Genomic DNA, 20846 nt, shown 5'->3' with positions numbered 1-20846 from the left:
CCCATGCCGAGGATTGTGGGCCCTACTTCAATCAAGTTTGCCCCCACAGTCTACAGCTCCTGCACCTCCTCCTCCTCCTCTTCTTCAGGCTCCATCTCTGAAATGAACACATCAGTCAGAAGCTGGAAGCACTGCCTCAGCCAAGCGGCAACAGGCTGTGCTGAAGCTAATCTGCAAAGATAACAAGCCGCACAATGCAGAAGAGTTGTGGACAGCGCTGAAAGAGCAGTCAGATATTTGGTTGACACCGCTGAACCTACAGCCAGTCATGGTCGTGTTTGACAATGGCCAGAACCTGGTGCTGGCTCTGAGACAAAGTGAGCTCACACACGCACCTTGCCTGGCCCATGTGCTTAACCTCGTGGTTCAACATTTTCTCAAAAGCTACCCGGAGCTGCCAGATCTGCTAGTGGAAAGTATGCTGTCTGTCTGCCCATTTTAGAAAGTCAGCTACAGCTTCAGCCGCCCTTGCCGTGATTCAGCAGCATTTGCAGCATCCAGCTCACTGACTGGTGTGTGATGTCCCCATGCGTTGGAAGTCTACACTGCATATGTTGGAAATGATTTGTGAGCAGAAGAGGGCAGTTGTTGACTACCAGCATCAAAAGGCTGTCAATATACAGTTCAGACTCCACACATAAGACCTCAGGAGTGGACATGGGTGTCAGACATATGTACCATGTTGCAGAACTTTGAGGACTGCACCAATATGGTGAGCAGCGATGATGCCATAATTAGCATCACCATCCCACTTCTCAGCATTCTGAAAACCTATCTGCTCACAATTAAAGATGGTGCATTGCAGGCAGAGCAAGACTACATGGAGCAAGGAACTATACAGAGTGATTACACTGAGCCCAGCCTCATATCATCGCAACGTGGATTGGTAGACAATGAGAAGGAGGAGGAGCTACTTTCATGAACTATAGACGGTACTACAAGCACAGCTGTCATACTGTCTGTTCAGCAGGGATGGCCTGAGGACAGGGAGGAGGAGGATGAGGAGGAGGAGGACAGCATGGTCAGTCATCCTGTTGGTGAGGACACGAAGTCTTGCTTGTTAGTAGTCTGGCACGCATGGCTGACTTTATGTTGCGCTGCGTTTCCCTTGACCCTCACATTATAAAAATTTTTGGTGACACTCATTACTGGTTGGTGACACTTCTAGACCCACAATACAAGGAAAACTTTCAATCTTTTCTTCCAGAGGCAGACAGGTGTATAAAAATGTTGCTGTACCAGAGGGCCCTTGTAGCAGAAGTACAATCTGGCTCAGAGAGGGGAACAATGGCAAAGTTCTTGGACAGTTTTCTCAGACCCTCCCATCGTGTCGCCACAGAGGCAAGGGGTGCTGTCACAAGAAGTGCAATGTTTGGTAAGATTTTACAGGCTGACTCTTATAAAAATGAACAAGGGCTGGATTGGGAAAGACTTCTGTACACCACCGAATGAAAATAGCAAAACATAACCTCAAATACATTGTCTTTTTTGTGGAGGTGTATTCTTATGCTCCTCTTCACAACCACACATGGGTATCCGCTTCCTGATTTGGTCTGTTTGGTGTTATCATCCTCCTTATCCTCATCCTAATCATCCACAACCAGTAGAACACCAGGGTGAACGTATTCCTTGATGCAAAAGTCACTCAATTTTTGGCAAGGGTGTTTTTATGATGACCATTACTAATTTGATACCAAAACAAATGTTACCCCCCAGGGGGAAATCTAATAAAAATGAGATGTACATATATTCTTCCCATTTATTCTTATATTTTCCATTTTTTCTATCTGTGGAACATCCTCTTATGACCTAGTGTACACCTCTCCAATATATAAATAGTGAAATCCTATTATATTATATTTTTATTTATATCCCTATCTCTGAGCTGTTGCTAGGGACAAATATATCTTGTTGAACACATTCTGGCTTCATATCTTTGAAACTGTGTTCGCCCCTCCCTTTTGTTATTTTTTTTCATAGGTGGATTCACATTTTTTTATTAGTTTGTTTGATTTCAGTATGATTTATCATTATGTCTCCTCATTCTCCACCACTAGATCACCAGGGTTAACGTGTTCTGTGCTGCTACAAGCAGTCCAATTTTTGGCAAGGGTGTCTATGATGCTAATAGTTTATTTTTAAAAAATGTACACCCCATAAGGGAAATGTTTGTCAGCCCATGCACTGCGTATAAGGGCATTACAAGTCTAGGAGACCCGCTCCTTAACATTGGGCCTAGTTTTAATGAGGCCTTCATCAATGTCTCCTCATTCTCTGCCACTAGATGACCAGGGTTAACGTGTTCTGTGCTGCTACAGCCAGTCCTATTTTTGGCAAGGGTGTCTATGATGCCCAAAGTATGTTTTAAAAAATGTACTCCCCATGGGGAAATGTTTGTCAGCCCATGCGCTGTGTGTATGGGCATTGCAAGTCTTGGAGACCCGCTCCTTTACATTGATAATAGTTTTTAATGAGGCCTTCATCGATGTCTCCTCATTCTCCGCCACTAGATCACTAGGGTGAATGTATTCCGTGATGCAAAAGTCACTCAATTTTTGAGCAAGGGTGTTTTTATGATGCCCGTTACTAATTTGAAACCAAAACAAATGTTACTCCCCTAGGGGGAACTGTCATAAAACTGAGATGTATGTATATTCTTCACATTTATTCTTATATTTACCATTTTTCCTATCTGTGAATCATCCTCTTATGACCTAGTGTATACCTCTCCAATATAAAAATAGTGAAATCCTATTATATTATATTTTTATTTATATCCCTGTCTCTGAGCTGCTGCTAGGAACTAACATATCTTGCTGAACACATTCTGGCTTCATATCTATGAACCTGTGCTCCCTTTTGTTATTTTCTTTAATAGGTGGATTCACATTTTTTATTTCTTTGTTTCATTTCAGTATGATTTATCATTATGTCTCCTCATTCTCCGCCACTATATCACTAGGGTTAACGGGTTCTATGTTGTTATAGGCAGTCTAATTTTTGGCAAGGGTGTCTATGATGCCCATAAAATATTTTTAACAATTTTACTCCCCCAGGGGCAAATGTTTGTCAGCCCATGCACTTAGTGTATGGGCATTATGAGTCTAGGAGACCAGCTCCTTTAAATTGGGCCTAGTTTTTAATGAGGCCTTCCACCATTTTTCATCATCCACCGCCACTAGATCACCAGCGTTAACTTGTTCCGTGCTGCTACAGCCAGTGTCGAATTCCAAACAGGGGTGGGTGGTTTTGTTGGTCATAAAATACTTGTTATGGAAAAGATTGAGGTGTACCCCACAGGGGAAAATGATGACAGCCAACACACTTAGTGTATGGGCATTCCAAGTCTAGGAGACCCGCTCCTTTAAATTGGGCACAGTTTTTAATCAGGCCTTCCTCCACGTCTCATCATCCACCGCCACTAGATCACCAGCGTTACGTGTTCTGTGCTGCTACAGCCATTGTCAGCATCCTAACAAGGGTGGGTATTTTTGCTGGGCGTTAAATACTTGTTAAGGAAAAGGTTGAGGTGTTCCCCACAGGGGAAAATGTTTGCCAGCCAACACATTTAGTGTATGGGCATTCCAAGTCTAGGAGACTGTAAAATATCAGTATTTCTATAATAAAAAAATATAGATTAATTCACATATGCAGTCTAACTAGCTAGCAGAAACTCTGGTCAGTGGATGAGTGAGCTATTCTGAGGATTTTGGCTGATACATCTGTTCCCTGCTTGTCAAACCTATAGGTCACTTGTCAGAACTGTCAATATGTGACTATTTAGAGGTTGTGAATGGTTCTAAAAAATTACAGGCCATAGGCTTAAGATTCTTAGGCTAAGGTAATGCATAGCTAATTATATGCATATTGCAAAAAATAACTATATGCGTATTCCAGAAGCTTCTAATAATTCTACGAATGAAGCGGCAAATCACCGTATGTGGTTATAGGACAGATCATAATGCAAGTCTATGGGTCAAAATAGTATAAAAGCCAGCCTAACTCTTGTTCAGGATATCTCCCATAGCTGGAGACTCTCAAATACACGGACCAGCTGCTCAACTCAAGCCACATGTAAGAATAACTGAATGCTTGTTTTTCCTTCAATATATTTATTGCATGTCATGAACTCACTTTTGTAATCACTTTTTGAATGAACAATTAAACAAGATTTATTTTATCCACAATTCAACATCGTTTTTCTTTTTTATCCTCACCGTGCTCTTACTTGAAAGTAAGAAAGAGATATTTTTCTTCAGAGACATGCTCCTTTAAATTGGGCATAGTTTTTAATCAGGCCTTCCTCCACGTCTCATCATCCGCCACCAATAGATCACCAGTGTTAATGTGTTCCATGCTGCAACAGCCATTGTTGAATTCCGAGCTGTTACGCCCCTCTCACCGCGTACTTCCAGAGCTGGTGCATGTCGCCCAACTTCTTCACTTCCGGTCTTGCGTAGGATGCGCGCATATGCTGTGCGCTCTTGACTGTTATGATTGAGTCACCGAGGAGGAAAAAACAAAACACAAGCTCAGCCCAGAAAAACAGAGAGGTTGGAAACTAGCGGATTGCAGACCCCTAATCTTATCACACAACTAGCAGTAGCCGTGGAGTGTTCCTACGGTGATCCTAGACACCTCGTCACAGCCGGAGATCTACATAAGCCTAAAGAGAGAAAAGGGAAAAACTGACTGCCCCAGAGCAGACCCCAAAGCAATAGGCAGCCCCCAACATATAATGACGGTGAAGCAAGATGAAAACACTAACACAGATAGAAAGATAGGATGAGCAAATGATGGGGCCCAAGCTAACTAAAAAGGACAGGACAGAAAAGCTGCTGTCTGCAATCCGAGAAAACCCTGCTAAAAAATATTACCAACACAACTGATAAGCAAAAAGGACCCTGAAGTCACTAGACTTCATACCATATATCAGCACTCAGAATATTCTGGAAGCAGAGCAAAAGAGAGCACTGATCAAGGAAAAAGAATCCAGCACACCCCCGGCCGGGGATGGCTGATCTCCAAAAAACAAGGTAAACAAAACCAAAACTAATAATTTCAATAGCTGAGCAAAAACTTATCTTTGGGAAGCAGGAATCAGACTGATCTCCAAAAATCCAGCAGAGAAAACAGCAGCGACTCAGAAGGGCGTCGGCTGCTTTATATCCAGTCAGAAGTTCCCGTTACCCAGTCACCATCCACCTGATCAGGTGTTTGGTAATCAGCCTCACTACCTTCCTTCACCAGAAGAGGGAGATCCTCGGACACAAAAGATGAATGAACAGATGAGCTCACAACACTTGACTCTGCGGCTGCGTGACAGGTCCAAGTCCCATCGAGCGCGTTTCCGCACAACCTGCAGCTCTGATTGCGCCCGCACTTACTCTGATATCTCTATGGTCCTGGAGGATCTGACCCGGAAGTCTCGGCACGCATTCGCTTTATCAGATCACCTCTTCCTTTTAGTGGCACATGATTATCGCTTTGCTTCTTTGCCAGGCCTTCTTGGTGCCTGTATGGTGGCTCTCTGGACTCAGGTCCACTACCTTGTACTCTGGCGTGCTTCCCAGCATGCGCTCTGCTCTGTCTTGTACTCAGGCATGCTTCCCAGCACGCGCTCTGCATTGTCTTGTACCCAGATGTGCTTTCCAAAACGTGCTCTGCTCTGTCTTGTACCCAGGCATGCTTCCCAGTATGCGTCCTGCACCATCTCATGCCTCCTTCGAGCTGGCCACCTGGTTTCAGCAGTCGTGGTACTTTATTCCCCTGGGCCTACCCCTGACGCTCCTTGTATGGGGGTGGTCCTCACTAGGTCAGCTCGCCCGGGGTGGGTTGGTATCACGGCCCAGAGGGTCCAATCAATGAGTCGTCACACGAACAAGGGTGGGTGGTTTTGCTGGGGGTAAAAGACTTGTTATGGAAAAGGTTGAGGTGTACCCCACAGGGTAAAATGTTTGACAGCCAACACACTTAGTGTATGGGCATTCCAAGTCTAGGAGAACCGCTCCTTTAAATTGGGCATGGTTTTTAATCAGGCCTTCCTCCATATCTCATCATTCGCCGCCACTAGATCACAAGCAATAACGTGTTCCGTGCTGCTACAGCCATTGTCAAAATCCTAACAAGGGTGGGTGTGTTTGCTGGGCGTTAAATATTGTTATGGAAAGGGTTGAGGTGTACCCCACAGGGATGTTTGCCAGCCAACACACTTGGTGTATGGGCATTAAAAGTCTAGGAGACCCGCTCCTTTTTAATGGGACATTTTTTGTTAAGAGGCCGTCCTCCATGTTTCTTCCAAGGGGGATTGGGGTTATTGGGGTGCATATGACGTGGCAGCAGGGCAGGCCTTGCAGTCAATGCATAAGAAAAGAGAATGGGAGTAAAAAATGAATAATGTGAAGTGGATTTTCCTGTGCCCATCCAGTATGTGAGTTAAAAGGCTTATTGGGGTGAACATGACTTGGTAGTAGGACAGGCCTTGCATTCAATGCAACATTTTTTTTATAGAAGCCCTCCTGGACATCTCGTGAAAGGAGTATTGGTGTGTGTAGTAATTCTTGGCAGCCCATCCACTCACTGCATAGGCTATAACAGATTGGGAGACCCACTGTTTAATAATGGCCCTTTAAGCAGATTAATGCTGCCTGATGCCCCTGTAAAAATAGGCTCTGTGACTTTAAGAGTCCCTCCTTCATAAATGAAACAAGATATGTCTGCTTATGTGTCACACACCACATGGCCAGCTAGGGTTGGTAAATGTTACAATGACATTTCCCAGTGAATGCATTTGCTTTGGTTGAAAGCAATGTAAAAGTTGAAAAAGGCTTCAAAAATGCTGCTTCTGAACATAGCCCAAATGCTGCGTCTGAACATAGCCCAAGTGGAGGAGGAACATTTTGGTCTGGGGTTAATTATTTTGCCTTATATACAAGTCATTAGCCTGGATAGGATGTATCTTAACATATTTCCAAGCAAAATCCGTTTTGGTTTAGTTTTGGTATGTTTTTTGGTGCAACGGTAAAAATGGCATGAAACTCTGACAGCATTGTTTAAAGCTGTGAACTAGGAGCCAGGAATGCTTCCAGGGGCGATCCCCATGATGTCTCCGTGTCAATTGAGCAGTGTTTCTGTCATTTTCAGACGTTTTTAGACCTTAAAAGGACCCCCGGCGGGGATTGCGGTAAAAATGCTCGGGTCTCCCATAGACTTACATTGGGCTCGTTGTTCTGTCTGAGTACCCGAGTATTCCAATTTGCTTGACCTGGGCAACGAGTACCCAAGCATTTTAGTGCTCGCCTATCACTAATTCTGATATAAAGTCATTTTTTTCATATAAGCAAGTGGTTAAAAAAATCATTTGTTGGATATCAGTTTGGCATATCTCCTACCAATGACTCATCACTAGTTTAGTTGCCATTAAATATTGCACCATCAGCAATGTCAAGGTAGCAGGAAATTAATGTAGGTTTTAGTAAAGTAGAGACATGCTAGGGAAGAGTATTGTTTGGTAATTGATGATCCTTTTAATTACATGGTTATTGCAATCCAAAATGTAACCTGCAGAGAGTATAATACCACCGCAACTAGTCTTTAAAACAATAAAATCTATATCTATAAAACTATGTTTTGGGCATTGACATAATCGTACTGATGTTCAGATTAAAGTTATGGGTCTTGGAAAAGAGGAGAAAAATGTAAAAGCACAAAACATAAAATTGGCCAGATGGCAAGTTTATTAACATAAAATCAGAAAACTTCTATAATAATGTTTGTTCTACTATTAGAACATGTTCACAAAAAAAACAGGTGAAATATCATTAAACTTAATCAAAACTAATTTCACTTTTCAGCTCTCTAAGAAGTATGGACCCGTGTACACCTTACAATTAGGAGTAGAGAAAGTTGTTGTCATATGTGGGCTTGAGGCTATAAAAGACGCCCTTGTCAATCATGGAGATGGATTTTCAGGAAGACCTAAAGTGGCATTGTTTGATGAAATATTCAAACGACAAGGTAACGGTCATAAAATTACCACAGATTGGGGGGAGGATTGAACTTGCTTTAGTAGCTAATTTCTTTTTTAAAAAGGTTGTCTGGTCTGGAAATCTTCAACTAAAATTGTGGGTCTCTAAACTCAAGTTGATCTCATGTGGGCACCAGATCTATCCTCCAAGCTCAGCTTGCGATAACAACAATATACTAGAACGATCCGTTCTGGTTCTGAAATGGTAACAACTCCTACTTTACATGATCAGCATTCCTATTTCGGAATATAAAAATAAATCAATTACAATAATACCTTTTAAAATAACACTAAAATGAATATAAATAAAATAAAAAGTATTAGTAGGCAACATTTCCCTTCATGCATCGCTTTTGTTCAAGAAGTGAAAAACTGAAAATCAGTTAGGAACAACTTGGCTAAATCATGAATTAGACAAGCAGGGGTCACCATACCCCTTTACACCACCATACCACCTAAGCTCCAGACAGTTTGTTAGAGCTGGGCGAAATTGACATGAAAGTCGTAAAAGTTACAACAGTTTTGGGCAAGCTTGTGTTCTCAAAAAATGTGTGACTTTTCACAGCTTTTTATGCCAGAATTCTGGCTAAAAGCTTTGATGAATTGAGGCCCTTTTCCCTCCTTCTTTTCCTCCTGTCCCAAGATTAGATGAGCAAAATAAGCCTACTTCTGGACAGTTTGAAAAAAAGGTCAAAAACTGGTCATAAACTTTGCAAATATGCATGAAAGTGGTCATTCCTGTTCAGACTGGAGTGAGGCTTAAGTGTATCCCATGAATAGAGATGCAAGTGTGGGAAATTATGAATAATCTTAGGAAACAGTGAGGTTTAGGGAAGAGTCAGATGACCATATAATTGTGATGGAAATTCCAACGGAATGCTTAAACTGGCCAATGGCTCTCGTGGTCCTAGCGGGACAGAGGCATTGAAATACTTGCTGTCACGCTCGGGTTAGGAAGGCCAATGGCCAGTCCGAGCATTGTGTTGTGAGCCCGGTCTGAGTTTTACAGCCATCTTACTCTTCCCTTAGTTTGGCAAATCACTTCACAGTCAAATCCATTTACACATACTCAACTAGCCCTCACACGTACTCAAAGACGTTCTCTGGCAGGTTAGTACAAGAACCTACATAATCATTTGTGTACTGATCAAAGGTCATGTGTTTGCTTTCTGGTTTTATTCTTTTCTCATTTCTTGATCTACTATTTACTTTAATTTCTTGTTCAACTGGTTAATATTAAAGTGACTTTCTTTCCATATCACCTCATATTTAACAACTTCTGCCAAAAATTAAAATCTACTGACCGGAGAGTAAAGAAACATAATCTACTGTAGGATTGAATCTGTTAAGCTAGTTTTACACTAGCGTTCGGCAGGGCTGCCGAGGGCTGCGTACTTCCTCCTTTCTTCCTCAGTTAAGCCCCCCGCCAACTGCCTCACCTCTTCCATTCAGCTCCGCCTATGTCAGCATGCGTCCTGTGTACCTATCTTTAACATTGGGCATGCATGCCATGAGAATGTACTTTACGCAGATGCCTGCGCATGCATCGTTTTGACGCTGCGCCGACCGCAACAAAATGCAACATGTTGCATTCGTCGCAGCACGTCGCAGCATCAAAGCGACGCATGCTCAGGCATCTTCATACATTCGCATGGCCTGCGTACCCAATGTTAAAGATAGGTATGCAAGACGCATGCCGACGCTGAATGGAAAAGGTGCCGCAGTGGGCGGGGCTTAACAGAGGAAGAAAGGAGGAAGTACGCTGTCCTCTGCAGCCCTGCGGAACGCTAGTGTGAACCTAGCCTAAGAGATACAATTTAGAAATTTGCACATCCTAAGTCACTCACATACGACTTTCGTCAAAAATTTCTCATTGTAAGCAGACACGTGGTGAAAATTGTTGGTACCCCTCGTTTAATGACAGAAAAAGCCACAATGGTGGTACCCTAACTTAATATATTGTTGCACAAACTTTTGAGGCAATCACTGCAATAAAACAATTCCTGGAACTGTCACTGAGACTTCTGCACCTCTAGACAGATATTTTAGCACCCTACTCAAAAGCAAACTGCTCCAGTTGTCTCATGTTTGAAGGTTGCTTTTTCCATACGGCATGTTTCAGCTCTTCCCAAAGATGCTCAATAGGATTTAGGTCAGGACTCAGAGAAGGCTATTTCAGAATACTCACATTTGTGATATTATTTTCAGGGGTACCATCATTTCTGTCCAGGTCTATTTCATGAGTGTTATTTTTTTTAAAGTTCTGTGGAAGAATGGTTGAAAAGCAGTGTCTGACTTTCAATGGTTCATTTTCATAGATTTTTTATTTATTATTACTTTTGTCAGATTCATGTTATTTCTGTGACCATTGTGGGTTTTTCTGTCATTAAATGAGGGGTACCAACAATTTTGACCACATATGTAGACATTGGTTTGTTAATAATGACAAAATGTTTTTCAACACCTTAGAAATTTGGCCTTTTGGGTCTTTAAGATGTTTTGAGTCAACTAGTAGACATAAAGTATTGGTTGTCACCTTACTTCTCTAATATCTTACCTTCTTATATAATTTGTCTTCAGGAATTCTTTTTGCTTCCAATGATAACTGGAGAGCAATGAGACGGTTTACTCTGTCAACACTTCGAGATTTTGGAATGGGGAAGGAAACCATCGAAAACAATATTTCTGAAGAATCAAATTTTTTGGTACAAAAGTTCAGATCTTACAAAGGTTGGTGAATGGCTCCATTAGACTTTCTTTGTGCACAGATTCAAGAAAAGAACTTACTGTGTCATGAGCCCATCAGAGGAGACGATTCTCAAGGTCCAACATCTATCTGGAGTCTACTTTACAAAAGGGTGGGCCACAGAAAACAGAACCCTATTGCTCTTTATTGATTATTAGAATCATAGAATCAATGAAAGATAGAGTTGGAAGTAACTTCAAGGGTCATCGTGTCCAACTCCCTGCTCAATGCAGGATTCACTAAACCATCTCAGACGGATGTCTGTTCAGTCTCTGAATAGAGACAGAGTAGACATGAGCAAATCTCTAGAAATTCCTTTTGGACAGATTCACTCAAATATCGAAATTCGGTGATTACATTTGTTCCAAATTGAAAAATACATCTTAGCCCTTACAGATGCAGCTGCCTTCTTTTGTTTGTATGTTGTGCAGTCACGGCAGCTTGCACCTGTCCACTCTTGCTTTGTCTTGTTCGGATGTGTTTGTCAGTTTTTTTTTAATTCATACCCTTGCATACCCTTGTCTTCTCACTGTTTTTCCAGGTGAACCCTTTGATAACATCTTAAATTTAAATGCTGCTGTATCGAACATAATGGTCACCATCTTACTGAGTAAGCGATTTGATTATGAAGATCCAACACTTTTGAAGCTGGTAAAGATGAATAATGAAAATGTCCAATTAGCTGGTACCCCAATGGCTACGGTGAGCACCTCAACTCCATACTGTCTATGAGAAATAGCATTTTCGGTCATTCATAAGATTTGTAATATGTGATTGGTGAGGCTGCAACCCATAATGTACCCCCACTCTTAACATTATAATTTTCAAAACAGATTTCTAAACTGTGTTTTTGTCCCTTGCCTGTGAAAGTTTGTAGCGCCTCTCCATTCAATGTATAAATTATAGATTCTGACTGAAGGCATAAAAACAACGAAAAAACACATATGTCAAAAATAAGTAAGGAAACAAGCCAAACCAGAATTTATACTGACCCTAAAAAATCTTCAAAGTGCCACCTTTTATTCTAATGACGGCTTTACACCCTTTACCCACACACAGCTTCATTAGGCATCTTTCACACTTCAGTTTTTTGTGTCAGTTAAAATCCGCCAAAAAGGCGGACCAGCGGATTCGTTCTTAACTGATGTTAACGGATGCCACATGATCCGTTTTTTGACGGATCCGCAAAATGAGGAAATTTAAAGGAACCGCTGGCCGGGAAGGAGAGAGAGAGAGAGAGAGAGAGAGAGAGAATTTTTTTGTCCGGCACCCAGACAGAATTTCGGGTTAAATCAGTGTATGGAGGATCCGCTGGCCAAAAAAACGTTGCAAGCTCCGTTTGGAAATCTTTGAGGATGTTGACGGACAGCAACATTATGGTGGATCCGCACAAAAACAGATGAAACGGAGGGCAATCCGTCAAGATCCGCCAATAATGAAAGTCAATGGGGAAAAAAAAGGGATCCGCAAAAAAAATTGCGGATCCGTTTTTTTCAAAACCTGGCGGATTTTGACTGATTGTAAAAAACAGAAGTGTGAAAGAGGCCTTAGGTGTCACATCGAATGGCTTTACAGCAGTCTTGAAGGTCCCCAAAGGTGTTGAGCAGGTTTGGATTGGCCTGGTGGGGAACCATGGGAATCCCCAGTGGGCCCTTGGCTATGGGAAGGAGAGGAGGAGAAAAAAAAGGGGTGAGAGCACCTGAACCAACTTGGCGCACGTCCCGAGTGAGTGCCCATCATCACCAGCGTATGTGCATCCATCCTGGCCCCCCGTATGTGCATCCATCCTGTCCCCCGTATGTGCATCCATTCTGCCCCCTGTATGAGAGAGAAAAAAACATTGCTCTTACCTACCTGCGCTTCTAGCAGCAGACCACTATGTGGTCTGGTCATGTTGTAGTGGTAGTTCTTCCCTGTTTGTGGTATTATTTGGTCATTATGTGGTCAGGTCATGTTGTGGTGGTATTTCTTCCCTGTATATGGTGGTATTGGTTTTTGTATAGGGGATTGTGTTGTGTATGGCATTCATTTGTACTCTGTGATATTAATTAGGAGAAGGTTCTTTATTTCCATTAGAGATTAAATACTTTGTACACAGTGGCAGAGATGCACTTACAGGGGTTTCCTGTGGAAAAAAGTAATCACCTATCCACAGGATAAGTGATACCGTATTTATTGGTGGGTGTCTAACTACTTGGACACATTCAGGAAAATGTGGAACTTTTCATCCCCATTAGACTGGAGTGGCATATCCGATTTCATAACTGATTCATTTTTTCCCTCAGTGGCTGCATTTGTTTTTTATAGAAGCCCCAAAGAGAGTGAATGGAGCTGCGGTGAGACATCCCACCTGCCGCTCCATTTTAAAATTGGGATAAGTGTCCTATCAACAATAAAACTTCCTCATTCTTGCGATCAGTGCAGTTTCTAATGATCGGATCTAAGCGATAACCTATCCAGTGGAGCCCATGGATCGATAATAACTTGTTTTAACCAAAGAACCTGATTAATGTAAACTGCTGTAATTATACATCCCTGTTATGGTGGCGCGCAATAGATGTGTAGGAGCCGCCTGCATATGATGTAAATGTCATGCGCCACATGCAAAGGGTGCACACATTCACCACCGGCCTCTGCTATGTCGGTGGCCATTTTACTAAGAACGCACCAGACCTGCAGAGGAGGAGGACGCTGCCAGAAGCGCAGGCAGGCAAGAGCAATCTTTTTTATCTTCTCTCTCTGAAACGGGGGGAGGCAGAATGGATGCACATACGCATACGGGCTGGCAGGATGGATGCACATATGGGGGGCCAGGATGGATGCACATATGGGGGGCCTGGATGGATGCACATATGGGGGGGCAGGAAGAATGCACATATGGGGGGCCAGGATGGATGCACATATGGCTGGGCCAGGATGGTTGCACATATGGGGGGGCTTGATGGATGTACATAAGGGGGTACAGATAATACAGTGATCACTAGTGCCATTATGCACAGTACCTCTGCATATAGTGTCAGTGTACAGGTAATACAGGGATCACCAGTGATATTACACACAAGAGATCTGTATATAGTGTCTGTGTACAGGTAATACAGGGATCACCAGTGATATACATAGGAGCTCTGTATATAGTGTCAGTGTAGAGATAATACAGGGATCACCAGTGACATTATACATGGGAGATCTGTATATAGGGTCAGTGTACAGGTAATACAGTGATCACCAGCTTCTCTCTCTTTCCTATGGGGGGGCCAGGATGGATGCACATATGGGGGTAAACCAGGATGGATGCACATACGGAGGGTAGGATATATTGTATAGTGTGCATGTGCATTTGATACACTGACTCACCAGTGATGTCTGTAGTTGAAGTGCTTCATCTTTGCTTTTCTTCTTCAACCAGCACAGACCACCATCACTTCTTTCCTAACGTCTAGACTACGTCAGATGAAGAAGAAAAGTGACGTAGTGCAGGGCACAGTAACAGGACCTTCCTTTTGTTCCCTCAATGGAAAACCGTTTCCCAAAAAGTAAATTATATTACAGTAGTAATAATGTCCCTAATTGGACCCTAAAGAAATTCATGTTCCCCACTTATCACCATAAACTAATATATCATGTTCCTCATTCTGGCCCTCGAACAGTAATTAAGTCCCTTATCCTGGCCCCTTTATTTAATAATCTCGCTCAGCCTGGCCCTCTATATTTTATAATATGCCAAAGCCTGTCCCCCTTTATTTATAAAATGCACCAGTCATGCCCCCTATGCCCCTTTTCCAGCCTGGCCCCCTGATATTCATTCTGCTTCCCCAGCGGAACACACTGGCCCTTATAAGTCCCTTGTCCTGCCCCACCATATATCTCTCCTTGACCCCCATATATCCTTCCTGGTCCTTTGTCCTGCCTCCCCCATATATCCATCCTGCCCCCCATATACAGTATATGCTTCCTGATCTCTTGTCCCCCTATATATCCATCCTGGCCCCACATACATGCAACCTTGCCCCATATATATCCATCCTGACCGCTCCCCATATATCCATCCTGCCCCTATATATATGCATCCTGGTCCCTTGTCCTGCCACCCTCCCCTATAAATCCATCTTCCCCCCCATATGCATCCTGGCTGTACCATAGATATGCATCCTGGCTCCTCATATATCCATCCTGGTCCCTTGTCCTGCCCTTCCCCCATATATCCATCGTGGCCCCTCATATATGCATTCTGGCATCCTCATATGTGTATAACATCTCTAGTGATCACTGTATTACCTGTACTCTGACACTATATACAGAGCTACAGAGCTCTTGTGTATAATGTCACTAATGATTACTGTATTATCCATACACTGACACTATACACAGAGGTACTGTGTATAATGTCACTGGTGGTAATAACAGTGTTGTTAGTATTTTGGTTTGTATTCATAATCAGTATTGTAGTATTTGGTAACTATGTGGTGGTAATTTGTGGTCTGGTCATGGTGTGGCAGTATTTCTCCTTGTATGTGGTATCATTCAGTCGCTTTATGCTGGTAATATGTTATATTATTCGGTCACTATGTGGTGGTAATATATGGTCTGGTCATGTTGTAGCGGTGTTTTTCCCTTGTATGTAGTATTATTCGGTCACTATGTGGTCTGGTCATGATCTGGTGGTATTTCTTCCCTGCATATGGTGGTATTGGTCTCGGTATAGTGGATTGTGTTGTATATGACATTCATTTGTTCTCTCTGACATTAATTAGGAGAAGATTATTTCCATTAGGCTGGAGTCACACTAAACGATTAAAAAATCGGTCCAATTTTGACTGACCGAAATCGCACAAAGGTTTCTTCACCAGGGATCCATCTGTCAGCCGAATTTCGTGTGATGATGTGATTTTACTCACATCTAAGCATCCATTTGACATCCGTCTGGTGAGATTTTCTCGCAGGCTTCCAAAATGGACATATAATGGAGCCCAATGACAGGTTTTCCAACACAAACTAAAGAATAGATCTAGACACATAGAATACATATATATATACATACATGTCATAGAGACACATTTATATATATATATATTTCTAATTCATACAGTTCTTCATAGCTGAATAGCCGCTGAAACATTTGCCGGCTTTTGGAAAATCATTCTCCTACCCGACATGAAATGACACAAGGTTTACATACAGTCAACCATTTCATTTCATGTTTTTTTTTAGATGTCTATCACTAGTAATTAGATGAGGGTTTGTGGGTTAAATTTTGGAGTTGTAGGGGGTAATTTAAGGGGTTAATTCGTTGTATAAAATTGCGGGGTTTCCCGCTGACGTCACTGAGGCTGCAGGGAGTACCCGCAATTTTATACAACAAATTAACCCCTTAAATTAACCCCTACAACTCCACAATTTAACCCACAAACCCTCATCTAATTACTAGTGATAGACATCTAACAAAAAACATGAAATTAAATGGTTAACTGTATGCAAACCTTGTGTCATTTCATGTCAGGTAGGAGAATGATTTTACAAAAGCCGGCAAATATTTCAGCGGCTATACTGCTAAGAAGAACTGTATGAATTAGAAATATATATATATATATAAATGTATGTATATATATATATATACAGTATATATATATATGTGTGTGTCTAGATCTATTCTTTCGTTTCTTTATTTGACCGGTCTCTGTGATTTTACTGTATTGTAAAAAGATTTGCCGGCTTTTGGTAAAGGACACTGGGTGCGATTTTATCGCAAGTCACACATCTGGTCCGTTTGTCATCCGATTTTTTCTCGCCCCCCGTAGACTTGCATTGGCGAGTCCGATCCGAAAATCGGTGACAATTGCAGCATGCTGCGATTGTCTCACTCCGAGGAATGGATCCGACAAAAAAAAACGCATGATGGGAGCAGCACCATAGAATAACATTGGGATGAATGCAATGAGATTTTTTATCGCATTGCATTCATCCGATTTAATCACCAGTGTGACTCCGGCCTTAGAGATTAAATACTTTGTACACAGTGGCAGAGATGCACTTACAAGGGGTTTCCTGTGGAAAAAAGTAATCACCTATCCAAAGGATAAGTGATAACGTATTTATTGATGGCAGTCTAACTACTTGGACCCATTCAGGAAAATGTGGAACTTTTTATCCCTATTAGACTGGAGTGGCATATCCGACTTCATAACTGATTCATTCATTCCCTCAGTGGCTGCACTTGTTTTTTTATAGAAGCCCCAAAGAGAATGAATGGAGCTGCGGTCAGACATCCCACCTGCCGCTCCATTTTAAAATGGGAATAAGTGTCCTATCAACAATAAAACTTATAATAATAATAATAATAATAATGAATTTTATTTCTATAGCGCCGACATATTCCGCAGCACTTTACATTTCAGAGGGGATTTGTACAGACAATAGACATTACAGCATAACCATAATCACATAGATCATAACAGATACCAAGAGGAATGAGGGTCCTGCTCGCAAGCTTACAATCTATGAGGAAAAAAGGGGAGACACGAAAGGTGGGTGGTAACAGTTGCCCTGATTGTATGGACCAGCCATAATGTTAAGTGTGTAACAGTACAGACACAGAGGGCTAATGGATGCATAAAGCATGTGGGAACATAATGCGGGGAACCAGGTTATGGTAAAAACTTTTGGCTGTGCCACATAGGGATAGATTAGGTTAATGTGTTGAGGCGATAGGCCAGTCTGAATAAATGCGTTTTCAGGGCACACTTAAAATTGTGGGGATTGGGGACTAATCGTATTGATCTGGGAAGTGCATTCCAAAGAATTGGTGCAACACATGTATAGTCTTGGAGACAGGAGTGGGAGGTTCTGACTATTGAGGATGCTAACCTCAGGTCATCAGCAGAACGGAGGGCGCGGGTAGGGTGGTATACTGAAACAAGGGAGGAGATGTAGGGTGGTGCTGAGCCATGAAGAGCTTTGTGGGTGAGGGTAATAAGTTTGTACTGGATTCTGGAGTGGATGGGTAGCCAGTGTAATGACTGTCACAAGGATAGAGGCATCGGTGTAACAATTGGCGAGGAATATGATCCTGGCAGCAGCATTCAAGACAGATTGGAGGGGGGAGAGTTTGGTAAGAGGGAGACCTATTAGAAGGGAGTTACAATAGTCGAGACGAGAATGAATAAGAGAAACAGTAAGAGTTTTTGCGGAGTCAAAAGTAAGAAAAGGTAGAATTTTAGAAATGTTTTTGAGGTGCAGATAACAAGAGCGAGCCAGTGATCGTATGTGGGGGACAAAGGAAAGCTCGGAGTCAAGTATGACCCCAAGACAGCGGGCATGTTGCTGGGGAGTAATAATGGAACTACACACAAAAATTGCAATGTCGGGTATAGGTATATTATTAGCTGGAGGAAACACAAGGAGTTCAGTCTTTGACAGGTTCAGTTTCAGATATAGTGAGGACATGATGTTAGACACAGCATTTAGACAATCGCCGGTGTTTTCTAGAAAGGCTGGCGTGATGTCAGGAGAAGAAGCGTATAATTTGGTGTTGTCAGCATAGAGATGGTACTGGAAACCAAAACTACTGATTGTTTGACCAATAAGGACAGTATACAAAGAGAAGAGGAGGGGGCCTAGGACTGATCCTTGAGGAACCCCAACAGTAAGGGGAAGATGAGAGGAGGAGGAGGAGCCAGCAAAAGATACAGTAAAGGAGCGGTCAGAGAGATAGTAGGAGAACCAGGAGAGAACAGTGTCCTTGAAGCCAATGGAATGGAGCATAGTGAGGAGGTGCTGATGATCCACAGTGTCGAATGCTGCAGAGAGATCCAAGAGAATTAGCATAGAGTAATGACCATTTGATTAGGCTGTTAGTAGATCATTAGAGACTTTAGTGAGGGCAGTTTCAGTATAGTGTAAAGAGCGGAAATCGGATTGGAGAGGGCCGAGAAGAGAGTTATCAAAGGGATAGTGGATAAGACGGGAGTGGACCAGGCGTTCCAGGAGTTTAGAGATGAAGGGAAGATTAGAGACATGTCTATAGCTAGTGGCACAGTTTTGGTCGAGGGATGGTTTTTTTAAGTAGTGGATGTATGACGGCATGCTTAAATGAGGAGGGAAAGATACCAGAAGAGAAAGAGAGGTTAAATATTTTAGTTAGGTGAGGTGTGACAGCAGGGAAAAGGGGCTCGAGTAGATGTGATGGAAATGGGTCACTGGTGCAAGTGGTTGGGCGAGAAGATGCAAGGAGCCTGCTCATTTCTTCTTCTCTGACTGGTTCAATATCAGAGAGTGAGCTAGGTGCAGTGGGGGAGGGAGGACAGTGCATGGAATGAGGTGATTGGGAGATAATTTCCTGTCGGATCTGGTCAATTTTTTCTTTGAAGTAATTGGCCAGATCGTCAGCTCGGAGCCCCGCGGTTGGGGCCTGTACTCTTGGGTTGAGTAGAGAATGAAAAGTGTCAAAGAGACGTTTAGGGTTATTGGACAGTGAAGTGATGAGGGTGTTGAAATAGGTTTGTTTTGAGAGGTGAAGGGCAGTGTTGTATGTTCGAAGCATAAACTTATAATGGATGAAATCTTCTGGTAGGTTGGATTTTCTCCACAGACGTTCGGCACACCTGGAGCACCTCTGCAGGAAATGTGTTTGCAGGGTGTGTCAGGGTTGTCACCATCTGTGTTGTGGTGTTCTATGTATAGGAGGAGCAAATTCATCCAGGGCAGTTTGAAGTGTTTCATTGTAATGCTTCAATGCAGAATCAGGACATGAGAGGGAGGAGATAGGGGCCAATGAAGACTGCAAGTTCTTCATAAGTTTCTGGGTGTTAATGGCCTGTATGTTTCTACAAATATGGACAGTGGGGGTGACTTGAGCAGCCTGGCAGTTCTTGATAGAGAATGAAAGAAGGTTGTGATCAGAGAGCGGGAGAGGGGAGTTCGCAAAATCATCCACTGCACAAAGCCGAGAGAAGACCAAGTCGAGGGAGTTTCCGTCTTCATGCATTGGAGAATTAGTAAGCTGCAAAAGGCCAAATGAGGAGGTTAGAGATAAAAGGTGATTAACAGATGGGGAGAGGAGAAGAGCAATGGGGATGTTGAAATCGCCCATGATGATGGTTGAGATGTCACAGGAGAGAAAATGTGGAAGTCAGTGGAAGTCAAGTGGCATAATGATCCAGGAACTGATGGGAGGGGCTGGGAGGATGATATACTACAGCCACTTGCATGGAGAAGGGGGTGTAGAGTCTGACAGCATGGACCTCAAAAGAAGGGAAGACAAGTGAGGGTACTTGAAGGATAACCTGAAAGGTACAGTTTGATGATAGGAGCAGACCAATGCCTCCACCTGCTCTATTGTCTAATCATGGGGTTTGAGAGAAGTGTAGTCCACCATTTGAAAGAGCAGCAGCAGTAGTGTCTGACTGCTGGATCCAGGTTTTAGTAAGAGCCAGAAAGTTAAGAGAATTAGAAAGGAAAAAGTCATGAATGAAGGAGAGTTTGTTACACACTGAGCGAGAATTCCAAAGAGCACAATTAAGAGAGACAGATGGAAGGCAGGGAATATTGATGAGATTACAGGGGTTTCTGAGTGTAGCAGTTGGGGGGTTTGACTTTCTATAACATGGGGGACCAGGGATGGGAGCAATGTCTCCTGCGACTAGGAGAAGGAGGATAGAAAGAGTGAGCAGATGGTTAAGTGATTTGTGAGAGCGTCTCTGATGTTGAATGGTGGGACTGAATGGATCTGTGCTGTGTAGCAATGTGAAAAGAACATGAGTGCTATACATAGGAGAGGAAAGGAGTGAGGGGCCAATATGGATGGAGTGTAGATAGTTAATGCCAGGGCGGTGGATGTGTGTAAATGCAGCGGCCAGGATATAAATTAGACAAATGCATATGGTAAATATTTGGGGTTGCCCAAATGTACAGGGAAGAGATATATTTATATGTCTTACCTGCCTCCTGCCCTGACTAACTGCCATGTTATAACTGCCAGAGTACTTCAATTACATGTACATAAATGCCCCCCTGCATAAATGTTTTCCCCAGGCTAGCTCTGAATTTATAGAAGGCCACTGCTAAGATCTTCCTTTTTTT

General features: G+C 42.7%; 1 protein-coding gene across 4 annotated transcripts in view; it reads left to right on the top strand.

The window, feature by feature from the left end:
• The window catches only part of LOC141098567 (cytochrome P450 2K1-like), a 67993-nt gene that overhangs the window by 7413 nt on the left and 39734 nt on the right, over positions 1 to 20846 (top strand). For all 4 annotated transcript variants that reach the window (XR_012234285.1, XM_073586470.1, XM_073586472.1 and 1 more), the window contains 3 exons: positions 7854 to 8016; positions 10607 to 10756; positions 11314 to 11474. Coding sequence is in view for 3 of the 4 variants with exons in the window: in XM_073586470.1 (XP_073442571.1) it covers positions 7854 to 8016; positions 10607 to 10756; positions 11314 to 11474 (474 nt within the window). In the remaining variant the exon portion in view is untranslated. The remainder of the gene's footprint in view (positions 1 to 7853; positions 8017 to 10606; positions 10757 to 11313; positions 11475 to 20846) is intronic.

This window comes from Dendrobates tinctorius, unplaced genomic scaffold, assembly GCF_039654945.1.
Source record: "Dendrobates tinctorius isolate UK_male_01 unplaced genomic scaffold, ASM3965494v1 ptg000093l, whole genome shotgun sequence".
Taxonomy (NCBI): domain Eukaryota; kingdom Metazoa; phylum Chordata; class Amphibia; order Anura; family Dendrobatidae; genus Dendrobates; species Dendrobates tinctorius.
The sequence above is the reverse complement of the archived record's forward strand: the minus strand, read 5'-3'. Positions and strand labels throughout refer to the sequence as shown.